Genomic DNA, 15,552 nt, shown 5'->3' on the forward strand with positions numbered 1-15,552 from the left:
GGCCTGTTTTATTCGCCTCGTATTCTCATTCACAATCATCTTATTTGCCTGCTGTCCCATGTCCACCTCCCCCACTAGGACCCATGAGCCCCGGGAATCTGCCTGCCTCATACAAAGCTGTCTTCCTAGCTCTGACACTGTGTCGGGCACAGTTGATGACCAAGGAATGAAACGTCAGTACCCTGGGCTGGGTGTCCAAGATGCGGCCACCCCCATGCCAGGCGATTTCTGTGTGTTTGCTCCGATCCCCACACAACCTGGACATCACTAACCCTCTCTTACCAGCAGGGAAACTGAGGCACAAGAATATTACAAGATCCCCCCCCACACACAAGGCCACAGAACTATAACAATATCATATTTTAAAGGAGAAACCTACATCTTAAAAGTGAAGCTGTTTGCCCCCTATCCCACCAGCCCCGGGGCCCCGTCACGCCCATCCGCTGGCCCGGTCCCTACAGCGGAAAGCAGGATAATTAAACGCGCATGCTAACTGGGGTGCTTCTGTGTGTATAAATAGCTCTACATCTCAGCAACTCATTGACCGAACCCGGTAACTAATCCACGCCCCAGCTCGGAGTGAACAGCTAGAATTAGAAAACCGTTCGTACGTTGACGATCTTAAAAAATTCTTCTCTATAAAAACTTGGGAGATTTCTCTAATTGCTATAATTGCGGATTGCTCAAGGCTGGAACTCACTGTAAATCATCCCATTTTCTGAGAAATTCTGGAACTGTCATCTGATTTTCCAGGAACGGCGGATGTGAGCTGCCAAGTCTGGCTGCTGGATTTTTATGGCAGGAAGACCGTCCCATCAAAAGCCACCAAACAGCATGACTGAGCATTTCCTCCAGGGGTGACAGAGGCTCGCGGGGGCTGCCTACCACGCCGGACAACTGGCTCGGACAGCTGAGTCAGCAAAGACAAACGGCCAGTGCGTCCGTCTGGGGAGTGAGGCGTGACCTCTACCTGGTGCTTCTGCCATCTCCGTATGGCCCGGTGGGAAACTGAAGACGGGGGTGGGGGGGATGGCAAGAGGGACTCGGTGCCCTCACCCTTCCCTCCATCAGGTCTGGCCCTCAAGGTCCGCTCTGTAACCAGCTAGAGAGGACCCTTCTCCACCAACTTTCAGCGCAGGGAACCTTCAAACTGTCCCCGGGGGCGTCTGCGGGGACAGCTTCCCGTATGGGGCGCTGATCCATCCCCTCCATTTGGGAGTGATGGTGTGAAGTGTAGGGCAGCAAGACAGATGACGGGCACAGTCTGGGCCCAGACAGCTGGCCAAAGCTACGTGACCACAGGAGAACGAGCCATGAATGCAGCACAGAGCTTAATCAACGGGGTGAGGCCCTTTAAGAACAAGAAATGAACCTTGCAGAAGGCCGAGGGCCTCGCAGAGCTCACCCACTGAGAAGACCCACTTGTCCCCAGCACGCTCCGCATGCTGGCTCTCTTTTCTGGCTTGTGACCGGCTTCGGTCTCGTCTCAAATTCAGCAGCTACAACAAACGGCATTCCTAACCTTCAGCCTCTCTTCGAAGGTTCACGTCACTTCGACACCAAAAAAAATTAAAAAGGAAAATCTCTCCGCAGCCGTGGTGCATAAGCAAATTCTCATCACTATTGCCAGAGAGGCTCTACAGATTAAGGGAGGGAAAAACAGTATCAGAGCAAGGGTAGAGCGTAGGGAAGGACCTCCAAACCTTGGGAGCCCTGCGGGGGAGAGACGGAGGCTGAATGAGAGATGGTACCAGTACTTGAAGTGTTGAGAGACTGATAAAGATGGACAAGCTTGGGGCGCCTGGGGGGCTCAGTCGGTTAAGCCTCTGCCTTCAGCTCAGGTCATGATCCCGGGGTCCTGGAATGGAGCCCCCCTGCTTGTCCCTCCGCCCCTCCCCCTGCTTTTGCTCTCTCTCTAAGTCTTAAAAAAAAAAAAAGGACCAAGCCTTGCTTGTGCATTCCTTCAGAAGCATCCCTCCACACTGTCAAGTAAAAGTTCAAACACAAACGTGGTTCAGAAGATGAAGGAAGCGTACAGGGCAAACCCACCGAGCGGCCCACAGAGAGGAGCTCGAGAACCTGGATGGACGGGTCTGAACGTGTCCTTCACCAAACCCCACCTGATGCTAGTGGGTGGAGGGGAAAAAGAGCCAGTCTTTCGGGGAGGACTCCATCTCCAAAAGGCAGGCTGCATGCGCCTGGGCTCAGAGACCTCCCTCTCCCCACTTCTAGCCCCGGATGCTGTGTCTCCGCGTGAACATCCCCGAAGCCACCACGGCCACTCGCCACCCGGAGCTCTGGGGCCCAGCAGACGACCCCACAGCGCCTGAGCCTTCCAAACACCCCCTCCCGCGCGTCAGAGAAAACGCCGCACCACAAGGACAATCTTCTCAAAGAGAGGATGCCACGAACATAGAGAACACGTGGTAAGGTCTCCCAGCACAAAGTGAGGACAACTGTGGGAGCCACGCGTGATCCTCCGTGGGACATGCCAGAGGCCCTCACGCACACACTGCCAGGGACGGAGTGGGTCGTGGTCACTAACTACATTTGTGCCGTGGCCTGGGCCACCACCACGTGCGGGCAGCAGCCGTCCACGCTCCCCCATACCTTGTAGTACGGATGGCGCAAGAAGGAATCTGGGCAGCCGGCTAAAGCCATGGGCTCCTTCTTCCAGTTACACGGACGGATCTGCAGCGCCTACAACAAAGACAGACCGTGAGAAGCTGGACCGGAGGAAAAATGAACCCCTCACAGCTTGTTCAAGAGCAACGCGGCCGAGGGGGCAGCCCTTAGACACCCCTCGGGCGGTCAGGTGCTCGGCTGGGTGTCTACTAATGGGGGTACCCGCTTACCTTCTAACAGAAGGAGGCTGGTGCCAGCTACAGAGCCGTGGGGAGCCAGCCACGTGGTCCCAGGGCCCGTGGGGTGAAGGGGGTGCTGGCCCGTGGCGCTGACCGCACGCCTTCCCAGGAGCTCCCAGGGACCCCCGGGCTCTTTCCTCGTTACAAATATTGAATCCCTGAAGACTTTATCTTACTTTGGCAATTATGGATTTAGCCCAATTCCAATGAGGCACCAAGGTGGCTGTGTGCATGCTGGGCGTCCCGGCCACAGGCAAGGTCGACCACCGTCAGGAGCACCTAAGGGTCCCCGGTCAGCTCCACACTCTCCCTGCAGGCCACGGTTCTGTGACCACAGCCTCTGAGAATAACATTCACAGAAACGGACTTCTGAACATACAGGAAACTTTCCGGACCTCTAAGTGAGCTGCGAATACCAGCACCTACACTAAACAGCACACTGTCTCCTACAGTGAGCTCCTAATATGCGCGAAACAGAGATCCTGTCTTTTTCTTTTTTTTAAGATTTTATTTATTTGACAGAGAGAGAGAGAGAGAACACAAGTAGGCAGAGCATCAGGCAGAGGCAGGGGGAGAAGCAGGCTTCCCGCGGAGCAGGGAGCCCGATTCAGGGTTCAATCCCAGGACCGCGAGATCATGACCCGAGCCGAAGGCAGACGCTTCACCAACTGAGCCACTCAGGCGTCCATCTTTTTTTTTTAATCTACTGTGGCACAAACCACGGGCCTGCAGCATGCAGAGCAGCCGAGTTTCCCAGCTGAGTCTGACAAAGGCCCCTCCCTTCTGAGGCTGGGGTGAGGGGCGACCAGCGGCTTGGCCTGGACTGGGGATGGGTCATCCCTTTGCCTTTGAACACAAAAAATGCTCTGCCAAACTTCCACGAAGCGAGCTTCTCCGAGATACATCTTTCTTTCCAAATCTCAGGAGTAATCAGAGAGCAGGGCGTGGATTCCAGGAACAGAGGCAGTGTCTTCTCCTTCAGAAATCATCAGACGTGAAAACGTGTTCAGGAATGGCAGCATATGAACGCTCCCCATCATAACCAATCCCAGAGGTGCACACCCTGGACCCTCGGTCCCTTGGTGGCCCAGACACCCTGAATGATTGCTAATTCTGGGCCACGGGAGGCTTTCTTGAGCCACCAGCTAACCTACTATACCCTGTAGGACTGAGCTCAGGGACCACCTCCTCCAGGAAGTCCTCTCAGACTGCCTCTCACCAATCACCACGGCTCCGAGATGGCTCCGTCAGTGTCCCTTCTGGGCTCCTGGGCCCCACGCTGGGCTTACATCCGTTTTTCCATCTGCCACACAGAACTGTAAATGCACCTTCCCGGTCTCGCTCCCCCCACGTAAACTGTGCATTCCCTGTGCCCCAGCGCCCACGCCCAGTGTGGATGCTGCCTGCCTGTCAGGCCCCCGCTTCACCGGGCTCTTGGCATCTGGATCCAAGCAGGGCAGGTTTCACGAAGGGGACTCTGCGGGTCATCGTGTCACCCGGTTAGAGTGGGAAGAAAACAAAAGGACTCCAGGACGACCACCCCACCGTGTCCAGAGGCCACCAGCAGGACCACCCACCTCTCCTACACTGTCCCCAGCGGAGCCCCACGCCTCACCTCCCACGCACCTGCGGCAGGGAAGCTCCCTCTAGACACAGTCTGAGGTTTTCAGAATTCAGAAATCAAAGACTCACAGAAGCTTCCCAGGGGAAACCTAAAATCAGATGGGTGCATAAAAGTCAGGATATTCATTCTATCGACTGAAATAGCAAAGAAATCAAGGTAAGGCCCAGTTATGGGCTGAACGGGGTCCTCCCCAAAATTCAGAAGTTGAAGCCCTAACACCCAGGATGCACAATGTGGCTGAATCTGGAGGTGGGGGGTCTTGAAAGAGGTGATAAGGTTCCCACGAGGCATTAGTGTGGGCCCTGATCTGCTGTAAGAGGAGATCGGGACACAGACCGTGGGAAGAAGACATGGGGAGGAGACAGGCATCCGCACCCCATGAAGAGACGCCTCGGAAGGAACAGCCCTGCCCACAGCTCGAGCTCAGACTCTGGCCTCCAGAGCCATGAGAAAATAAATTTCTGTTGTTTGAGCCACTCAGTCGGTACTATTCTGTTCTGGTGGGCCTCGAAAACTAAATCAGACCCAAGATATAAAAACACTACTAAATTGTCATTTCAGCTAAAAGGAACAGAAGTGCCCTAAACCTGTAACGTTTACTACCAACCCCCTATGTTTCCTGCGAGTGTGTGGGATCCTTTAAGCCAACTGGGCAGAAACCAAAGAACAATCCCTAAGAGGCTGCTGGGCTAACAAGATGGCGGGAGCACCCCACTCCCCGCATGGGCACAGCTCTGGCGGGTCACCTCCCTCCAGGCTCCGGCCAGGCCAGCAGCCCCCAGCCCTGCAAACCTGGCCCCCATGGTGGCGAGTCTCATGCGTCCAGCACCAACCTAGAGGCTGTTCTAAAAGCACTCCATGGGGGCACCCGTGTGGCTCAGTTGGTTAAGCGTCCGACTCTTGGTTTTGGCTCAGGTCCCGATCTTAGGGTGGTGAGATCGAACCCTGCGTCGAGCTCCACGTTGAGCACGGAGTCTGCTTGAGACTCTCTCGCCCTCTGCCCCTCCCCACTACACATGCGCGTGCACGCTCGCTCTCCCTCTTAAATAAATAAATCATAGATAGATAGACAGATAAAAGTACTCTGTAGGCATGGGTAACATCTGCAACCACTGGACTTGAGTAAAGGTGATCACCCTCCATAATGGGCGTGGGCCTCGTGCAATGTGTGGAAGGCATAAGAGCAAAGACTGAGGTTTCCCTGAGAAGGGATTTGGCCTCAAGACTGTAGCGAACTCCTGCCTGAGTTCCCGGACTGCCAGCCTGCCCCACGGACTTCAGACTTGTCAGCCCTACAGTCACATGAGCCAATTCCTTAAGATAAATCTCTGTATAGACACACACGTTTCGGTTTCTCTGGAGAACTCTGACGTATACACCCCAACCAACCACGGCCAGCTCCCAGGACCACGCTGTGCTGTCTCCTGTGGGCCTCCCCAAAGCCTGCGTGGGTCTGATGAGTCTGCGTGGACAGCCTCCCAGCCCCGGGCCCTCCTGCAAACACATCTTCCACCTCTTCAGCCTGCAGCCTCACTTTCCTGGGACGCTGTTTTTCTCCCCTCCATCCACATCCCTGCAGGCCTGGGGGAGGGGTTCACAGCCTCCTGGCTCCCTCTTCCTGCCGCAGAGAATGGGCCTTCCTGGCCACTCAAGGACCCTCTCTGCACCCATACTAAACCTTTGCCCCACACCTCCTTCTGCCACTGTTTCCCACACTCCTTCCAGCTCACTGCTCACCTGCTGCTTGCCCGGCCTCATATGCCTCTAGAACTTTGGGATGTGTTGAACACGTGGAAACACGTTACCTTCCCCTTGAAGCTTCAAATTTAATGGGTGTTGGAGTGCCAAAAATATCACATAAACATGCCAATTTTATTACCTAAATATGACCTTTGAAAGTATTTACCAAGTGAGATTGCTTCTCAGCCAGAAAAATATATAGCCCATATGCCCTGTTGAGTAGGTTCCTTTGGGATAGGAAAACTATAGTTAGATACACTAAGAAGATCAGAGTAACTCTGGTCTCTTAATAAAATGTCTCAAACCCAAAGCTAACATCGTATTTAATGGTGAAAGATGGAAAGCTCTTCCCTAAGATCAAAAACAAGGTGAGGGTGCCGGCTTTTGCATCTTCTACTCAACATTGCATTGGAAGTTCTAGCTAGAGCAATAGAGCAAGAAAAAGAAATAAAAGGCACCCAAATCAGAAAGCAACTAATACGATCTCTGTTCACAAATGACATGATCTTATCTACAGAAAACCCTAAAGATTACTAAGACATGCCCTCAATCTCTAGCTAACAAATAAATGCATTAAAGTTGCAGGATGGAAGATCGACACACTAAAATCAGTTGTATACTAATTTTATATACTCAGTATACACTCTATACAAAAAAATCTGAAAAGGGGATTAAGAAAACGCCGTTCAAAATAGCATCAAGAATCATAATTAGGAATATATTCAACTAAGGAGGCAAAAGACTCGTACACTAAAGATTGCAAATACTGCTGTAAGAATATAAAGAAGATATAAATAAGAAAAGCACCCTGTGTTCATGGTTTGGAACATTTAATACTGTTCACATGATGATAATCCCCAAAGCAATCTAGAGATTCAACGCAATCCCTCACAGATTCCCTCCAGCATTGTTGCAGAAATCAATAAAATCTTTCTAAAATTTATATATATTCTCACAGGACCCCAAATAGCCACACACACAAAAAAAAAATCTTGAAAAAGAAGAACAAAATTGGAGGACTCACATTTCCTGATTTCAAAACCTACTACAAAGCTACAGTGATAAAGGTAGTGTGAAATGGCAGAAGGACACCCATAGAGACTAATGGACTCGAATAAAGGGTGCAGAAATAAACCCTCATATGTAATGGTTGGCTGATTTTCAACAAAGGTGCCAGGACCATTCGATGAGGAAAGGACAGTCTTTTCAACAAATGGTTCTGGGAAAATCAGATACCCACATGCAAAATGATGAGGTTGGACTTTTGACTTACACTATCAATGAACATTAATTCAAATGGATCTAAGACCTAAATATAAGAATAAAAGTATAAAACTCTTAGAAAAAACCTAGGGAAAAGTTTCCATGATGTTGAATTTGACAATGACTTCTGGGATAAGACACCAAAGGCACAGACAACAAAAGACAAACTGGACTTCATCCAAATTAAAAACGTTTGTGCGAAGGACACGATGGAGGGAGTGAAAAAACCCACAGAGAAGGACAAAAGAGTTGCAAATCATTTATTGGGTAAGGGATTAATATCCAGAATATATAAAGAACACCTACAACTCAACACTAAGAAAACAGACCACCAATTTCAAAAATGGTCAGAGGACTTTAACTAGACATTTCTCCAAGGAAAACATAAAAATGACCAATAAACACATGGAAAGATGCTCCATATGACTAGTCATCAGGGAAACGCAAATCAAACCACCATGAGATGCCACACAAAATCACAGGTGTTGGGGGGGATGTGGAAAAACCGAAACCCTTCTGCATTGCTGGTGAGAATATAAAATGGTGCATCCTCTGTGGAAAACAGTGTAACAACTCCTCAAAAAACCAAATAGAGAATTAACATAAGTTCCAGAAATCCTATTTCTAAGCATATACCTCAAAAGAAGTGGAAGCAAGGACTCAAACAAATCCTTGTACGCCCATGTTCATAGCAGCACTGTGTACAACAGCCAAAGAGTGTGAACAACCCAAGTGTCCATCAACAGATGAATGAATAAGCAAAACGTAGCATATCCATGCCATGGAATATTATTCAGCCTTGAAAAGGAACACTTTGATACATGCTACGACATGGATGAACCTTGAAGACATTACGCCAAGTGAAGTAAGTCAGTCGCCAAAGCACAAATATTGTAGGACCTCACTTACATGAGGCACCTAGTATAGAAACAAGAGGTAGAAGTCTGCAGGGGCTAGGAGAAGGGGAGTTTGTTCAATGGATACAGAGTTTCTGTTTGGGATGAGGACAAAGTTCTGGAAATAGATAACCATGATGGTTACACAACACTGTGAATGTACTTAAGTCCACTGAATTGCACACTTACAAATGGCTAAAATAGTAAATTTTATGTTTCATATATTTTATCCCCAGTTTTTAAATATCGGAAAAGATGGCTATTCAATGAGCTTCCTTTAATAAAATTAACAACTTCTGCTAAATTTCTTTAAAGATTTTATTTATTCATTTAGAGAGAGAGAGTGGGAGGAGAGGCAAAGGGAGAGAGAGAGAATCTCAAGCAGACTCCCCACTGAGCACGGAGCCCAATGCAGGGCTCGATCTCATGATGCAGAGATCATGACCTGAGCCGAAATCAAGAGTCAAACGCTCAACCGGTGGAGCCACCCAGGCGCACCCCCAGCCCCGCTAAATATTTTTTAATACAATCATGAGATTCAGCAGAATTTCTTACAATGATAAAACTTGAAGATGGATAAAGCAATGATTGCAAATTCACTTTTATACAAACTTTTTTTTTTTTTTTTTTAAATACCACCAAGTTTCCTGTTCACACTTGTTCTACCACTTGGAAATTGTTTACAGCTTGTCCATTTTGGTTTCTCTTGAGCATCCATGCCCTCTCAGTTGTGTGACTCTGCGTAACCCAAACGTCTGACTGGTGAAATGGAAACCCCACAGCAAGCCCTCCGTAAATCCACCCTGCCGTCCACACCTGACAAAGACGAAGACCACAGTCATGATCTGTGCTCTCGTGGAGACTCAACTTCCATCCTGCTCCTCAACAAAAAAACCGCACTTCGTAATGTCCTACAACAGTACAGCAGTGATGACATTCTGTGCCACTTTGCAGAGAGTTCCATATTCAAATCATCAGCTGATTTATCAAAATGATGTGCTCCATAGCCTGACGAAGGGCCTGACAGGCAGGTAGATATTACAGCTTTGTATCTACCACAATAAAAGGCGTTCTCATGAACAGTTGTAGAATGACTAAGAAATTGTACCAACGACTGTTGTCTTTTTTCTTGCTTCGAGGAAAGGGGCTTACGGATAAGGTCATCTTCTTGTGTTGGTTTCTTTTTGACTATGAATTTTGTCCATTGCCAGAATGCATTATAAATAATGTATAAGAGTCTATCCTTTCTTTTAAAAAGGCTTTTATTTATTCATTTTTAGAGAGTGAGTGAGCGGGGGTAGGGGCAGAGGGACAGAGGAAGGGAGAGAAACAGAGAGAGAGGGAAACAGACTTCCTGCTGAGCATGGAGCCCAGTGCAGGGGGTCGATCTCACAACCCTGACATCATGACCTGAGCCGAAAGCAAGAGTCGGACGCTCAACCGACTGAGCCACCCAGGGACCCCGGAGTCTGTCCCTTTTAATGGAGTTTTGAACTTGTGATAAAAATTTCAATAATCTTCACCATGAAGCCTGAACTTTCTTCCTTATTAGACTATAGTTCGGAAAAATAGTTCCAGCAAAGCCAAAAGTTTGCTGATTCTAGAATCAACATTTTTCTCAACAACGTCAATATTTACACTTCTGGGTCCAGCAGCTGAACTTCAACAATGCCTTTGTTCTTTCTGTCTCATGTTTATTTGTTTTTCCATTTTAAGGGAAATTTCTACTAAATTAAAGTGATACAACTATCTTAAAATTTTAAAACGTTGCACCAAATAATGCTTTTTCGGCGTTCCTGAGACTCTAAAGACTGGCACGCATATGCCTTTCACATCACAACCAACTACAAATTATGCTTGTGGCGGATTTCAACTGTCCAGCGCCCCCCCACCAATCAGGATGACTCTACATGCTAGAAAAATCGACTACAGTGCCAACAGGTGCGCTGAAGGACCCTCGCATCTCATGACACGCCTGATGCATCACACTTGGCAGTGTGCTCAGGATCCATGCAATCCACTCTGATGCTTCCTCTTCTGATCTGTTTTCCCTACTGAACACTCCGTGCGTGACCTACTAACTTGATGCTTGGCTCGACGATGGGATGCAACCCACAATCTGAAAACAGGGTCAGGTTCGGGTTTGTACTTAGTGCCCGCAAGCTCACGGGCTTCCCTTGCACAGGTATGCAGGATGGAGACTGCTGCCCACTGGATCAGCCACTCTGTCCCCACCTCCCCCCACCCACACCCCTTTACTTCCTGGCTTAGGGCAGCAGTCCACTTCAGCCACTCCCTGGCTAACACCCGAGCTCCCGCGTGCGTCACCTCCTCTGACCTACTCTTAGAAAAACACAGCTCCTCTGCTTAACACATCTAGCCATCTCCAGCATCCCTGAAGTCACCGACCGTGCAAGATGGACTCTTCCCATTTCTACTCAGCCACAAATCCAAAATGTGCATTTAATACCGCTGGGAAAATCTAGTATGTGTCCTTAGAGAATTTACTATGTCCTCTCTGGCATGTCCGTTTCCGACTTTCTCCTCACTGCCCTCTCTTGGGATATTCGGATGACACCCAGCACAGGCAGTGAACGGCTCATCGCCCCGCCACCCTGCTCCAGGGTCATGGCCAGCACCTGACATCAATCCTATCACACTTGTAGTTGGTAAACGCCTTCTTGTTCAAGAACTTGTTAGTTGGAATATGCCCTGCTGCACCCAGGACAGCACACAGTGGGGACTCCAGAAGGTCTGCACACTAACGGGACTAACTACCTTCATTGTTGGTGGACAGGCTAACTAATAACATTTAATTTAAAAATAAAATCAAAAAGAGAAGCTGCAAGTCTTAGATCACTGTAGGACTTTTTACAAAGAAAACTATCCCTTCCGTAAAAGCCAGGGACCCTGCTATTTACCAGGAACAATGTAATTGACCCACATTCATGACATATTAAGATAGTCACTTGTGGAGCTGAAAACAGAATATTCGCATTCTAAATCATAATAAATGCATAAAAAGAAACTCATAATACTTCAAACATCAAAGGGAAAATAGAAACCAGGAGATGAAGACAGCATTCAAAAAAGAAACAATTTATTCCAAAAACAGACGCCGTGTAGCAAAAAATGTCAACGATCTGATGCGCTTTTCAAAATAATATTCAAAACTATTCCAATATTAAGAAAAAAATTACTCAAAGCACACTGAAATAGAAATGCTTTAAAAAGAGAGCCAGGAAGGGAGGGAAAGAGATGGAGCGGGTAGAGACACAAGAACAGGACAAAAGTCAAGCACGGTGACAAGCTCGGGGACGGGGCCAGCGAAGCATAGGGCCACGTAAGATGCTCGTGAACTGCGAACAGCAGAGCACACGGCCCACAGTGTGGTTAGCAACCGCCAACAGTCACCCTCCACCCTCCAAACAACACAGCATCTGCATGCAGGGGGCTTACAGTAAGTGGACGAACGCTACACTTCGACAAGAAACTCACATTGAAAACAAGAACTCCACGTACAAAGGGAAAGCAAAGGAATACCGTGTGTTTTAATCATACGGTAATTTTATAGACGTTAATAAAGAAATAAATTTGGAGACGTCAATAGAATTAGAACTTTTATTACAAATAAATACCAAAATCAAAATAATCTTTAAAAACACCCTTATATGGACACCTGGGGGCTCAGTTGGTTAAATCTGTTTTCGGCTCAGGTCGTGATCCTGGGGTCCTGGGATCAGGCCCCACATCGGGCTCCTGGTTCAGCAAGGAGTCTGCTTCTCCCTCTCCCTCTGCCCCTCCTTCCTGCTCACACCCTCTCTCTCTCTCTAAAATAAATAAAATCATTTAAAAAAATAAATAAAATAAAAAACACCCTTCTGATAGAAAACACTGCAGATAAAACAGACTGAAACCCACACTCCTACCACCTTTGCCCCTACATGTAAAGAAAGCAATGGACTTGGATGTTCTTACTATTGATTATTTCAATTTGTCAAGACAAAAAAAAAAAAAAATGATTCGCGAGTGCTTGTGTAGACCAGTCAGCGGACTACGTAGGGATGTGTGTGTATGTGTGCAAACACACGCACGCACGCACACGCCCTCACACTAGGATCATCCCCACTGTTGACAGGAGTAACATGAAGTGCGGTGGTCAAGGTCCTGGGGCCAGTAATGGGAAAGAGACAGAGGTGACCGAGGACGGGATGAAGCTCAGTCCAAAAATCCACGCTCTTAACCGGAACCCCACAGTCCCGTGGTTTTCAAATTAGGGTCCCTGGACAGACGGCACGGGCACCACCTGGGAACGTGTGCATACACACATGCTCTAGCCCGGAATGTGGGGCCCTTGTGTCCGGGGCCTGGAACCAACCACGGGGAACCTCGGGTGCCTGGGCTGCACCCCAGATCGGCGAAAATAAAATCTTGGGGATGCGGGCATTGTTTCAAGTTCCCTGTGTTCCCAAAGTTGAGAACCACTGCTCTTGTCTCTTTTCTTTACATGATTAATCCTTTTTTATGATGTTTGCAAGGGGGGAGAATTGAGAGAAAATTGCAATAAAGCTTTGAAGAGTCACATTCTGGAAGCTGGGGAGGGAAACCTACCACAACTGAAGTAAACAATATAATCAGCTCCTCAAAAGGCCACACCTGAATCCTAAGGGCCAGATTCCCACAGGGAAGCTGCACCTGGTACGTTTTCTGCCTTTTAAAAATCTATTACTTTTTCCTATGCAGATAGAATCCCTTCTAGAACACGGCAGTGGGGGGAGGAGGGGAGGCAGACCAAAGCGCTATACTCAACGGCAGAGAATGACCTGCAGCAGAGAATGACCTCATCACCTCGAACTTCAGGGTTTCAGGTCCAAGGGTCTGGATTTGACCCTATGTAGCAGAATGACCTTTGACTTTACACTCTCTGTCTTTGGTAAGAGGCCTGTTTGGAATATTCTATTCAAGTATCCACAGTACCCTACACCTCAGTGCTTTGGTCAGCCTGCTGACAGAAAACCAGCGAAATTTTGAAATGAACTTGGTGATGGCCACGCTCCTCACTTACGTTACTTGTGTGGAGCATCGCGTCCTCAAACGATCCACGTGGAGACACGGTAATTATTCCCACTAGACAGGCCAGGAGGCTGAGCAGAAGCTGCTTGCTCGGGTCACCCACGCCGGCCAAGTGTGCGGTCAGCCCTGGAGCTCTGCTCTGCCCAAATCCAAATCCCAAGTCCTGAGCTCGGATGCGGGGTCCCCGGGGAACAGGACCTGGTCCGCGCGAGGTCGGAGAGGCCAAGGCTGGACGTTGATCTTGAATTTCCAGCTGCCTCAGCCCGTGGGCACTGGGGTCTGAGAGACGGGCCTCCACCTCGGCTGGGGTTAATATGCACGTGTGCAGTGATGTGCTAAGCGCCGGACAGGATTGCTACCCCAGTTCCCGAAGGCTCCTGTAAGGAACGACCCAACAGACTCGAGGTACCCAGCACTGGAGGAAGTCAAGAAACAATAGTGCGAGAGAAGAGCTAGGGTACCCACAGAGAACAGCCGGGACTACACATGGGCAGAGGGGCCTCACGACCTCCCTCATAAATGCATTACCAGGGCAAAACCACACTGGCCTCAGGTCATGAAAACAGAGGCAAAGGCAGTCCGTGAGAATGCTGCACCCCACCTTTCCATGCCCACCTTCCCAGAAGGGATGGCCTTCCCAGGCCGCCATGATGGCTGAACACGTGCAGTTGACAAGAGGAAGCCCACATTGGTGCAGAGCCCCAGATAATTCGGAAACCCGTGAGGGGACCGTCCCCACTTCACAGATGAGGACACGGGCTTTAAGATGAGGATGACCTGGCCAGGGCCGCCCGGGGGTTTGCAGGACCCCGCAGACAGGGAACACCCGTGGAATCCACACGGGTAGCCGGCCCAGGAGTCGGAGAAAAGGAAGGATCGGAAGCTCTTGCAGAGAAGGGCATCCTACCTTGTGTGACCAGGGGACACCGGGGGAGAAGGAAAAGCATTATAATGTTAAATTTAGAATGTGGATTATTTACACACAGGCCTAAAATCAGGGTCCTCTTAAAAAAAACTCACTTTCCCTGACACACACACACACACACACACACACACACACACACACCCTTTAACTCATTAACGTTTTGTTTTCACTACTGGTGTCATTACTTAGGATAATCCTTGACGGTTGAGATGTATGAATTATTACAAATTACTGAACACCTGTGGGTGCCTTCTAAGGGACAGCTCTTTGCACATCCAAACATAAAAGGAGAACAAAAATGAAGAGACTGAATCACTTAAGTGAAAAAGGTTAAGACGGGGGCGCCTGGGTGGCTCAGTCAGTTGAGCGTCCACCTTTGGCTCAGGTCATGATCCCTGAGTCCTGGGATCGAGCCCCACATAGAGCTCCTTGCTCAGCGGGGAGTCTGCTTCTCCCTCTGCCCCTACCCCCGCTTGTGTTCGCTCACTCTCTCTCTCAAATAAATAAATAAAATCTTAAAAAAAAAAAGAAAGAGAAAGGTTAAGATGACCATGATGCCACCCACATGGCCCACCACGTCCCTGACCTACTGCCCCAGCAGCCCGCCCTTCACCGACGAACGAGTGGCGTTAACACCGCTGAAATCCCTCGAGTTTGTCTTGGCTGGCTGCAAAACCGGTTCTCTAAGCGTTGGGAAAGTGATTCAACTTTATCAGAAAAATTAAGGAAGGTCTGTAAAACCATGCTTGGATTTAAGCACTTCATACAATATACACAAACCCAAGTCCTTCGGATCAGCACCTCAAAGTACAGCGCCTGTCCGTACAATGAAACTCACATCACTGACGGGGGACGTTCCGCTAAAGAAAGCTTGAGAATTTGCAGCCCGAGACCTCTGGGGAAAACATGAATATGGAGGGTGGGCGGCATCAGATCCTCCTAATCTCATTCTGTCTGGGACTCTTGCAAAAGGCCTGCAGCTTCCTCCCTTCCCAATTAGCCCCCAAGTCCAATGCTAGAGCTGCAAGAACCCCGGTCTCTGGGGCTTTGGAGAAGGGGCTGTGGGGTCCCCGACCCCCAGGGGCCCCCCAGGAGCCCCCCAGGAGTAACCCAGCTAGACTGCAAGAACCCCAGTCTCTGGGGCTTTGGAGAAGGGGGTGTGGGGTC

The 15,552-nt window shown here is 49.1% G+C and overlaps 1 protein-coding gene across 2 annotated transcripts in view; it reads right to left on the reverse strand.

Moving 5' to 3' along the window:
* GRB10 (growth factor receptor bound protein 10) overlaps positions 1-15,552 on the reverse strand; it is a 174,956-nt gene that overhangs the window by 115,647 nt on the left and 43,757 nt on the right. For both annotated transcript variants that reach the window (XM_032430475.1, XM_032430474.1), the window contains exon 3: positions 2,611-2,700. In XM_032430475.1, coding sequence (XP_032286366.1) covers positions 2,611-2,661 — 51 coding nt within the window. In that variant the 5' untranslated portion in view covers positions 2,662-2,700. The remainder of the gene's footprint in view (positions 1-2,610; positions 2,701-15,552) is intronic.

This window comes from Phoca vitulina, unplaced genomic scaffold (genome assembly GCF_004348235.1).
Source record: "Phoca vitulina isolate PV1807 unplaced genomic scaffold, GSC_HSeal_1.0 scaffold44, whole genome shotgun sequence".
Taxonomy (NCBI): Eukaryota; Metazoa; Chordata; class Mammalia; order Carnivora; family Phocidae; genus Phoca; species Phoca vitulina.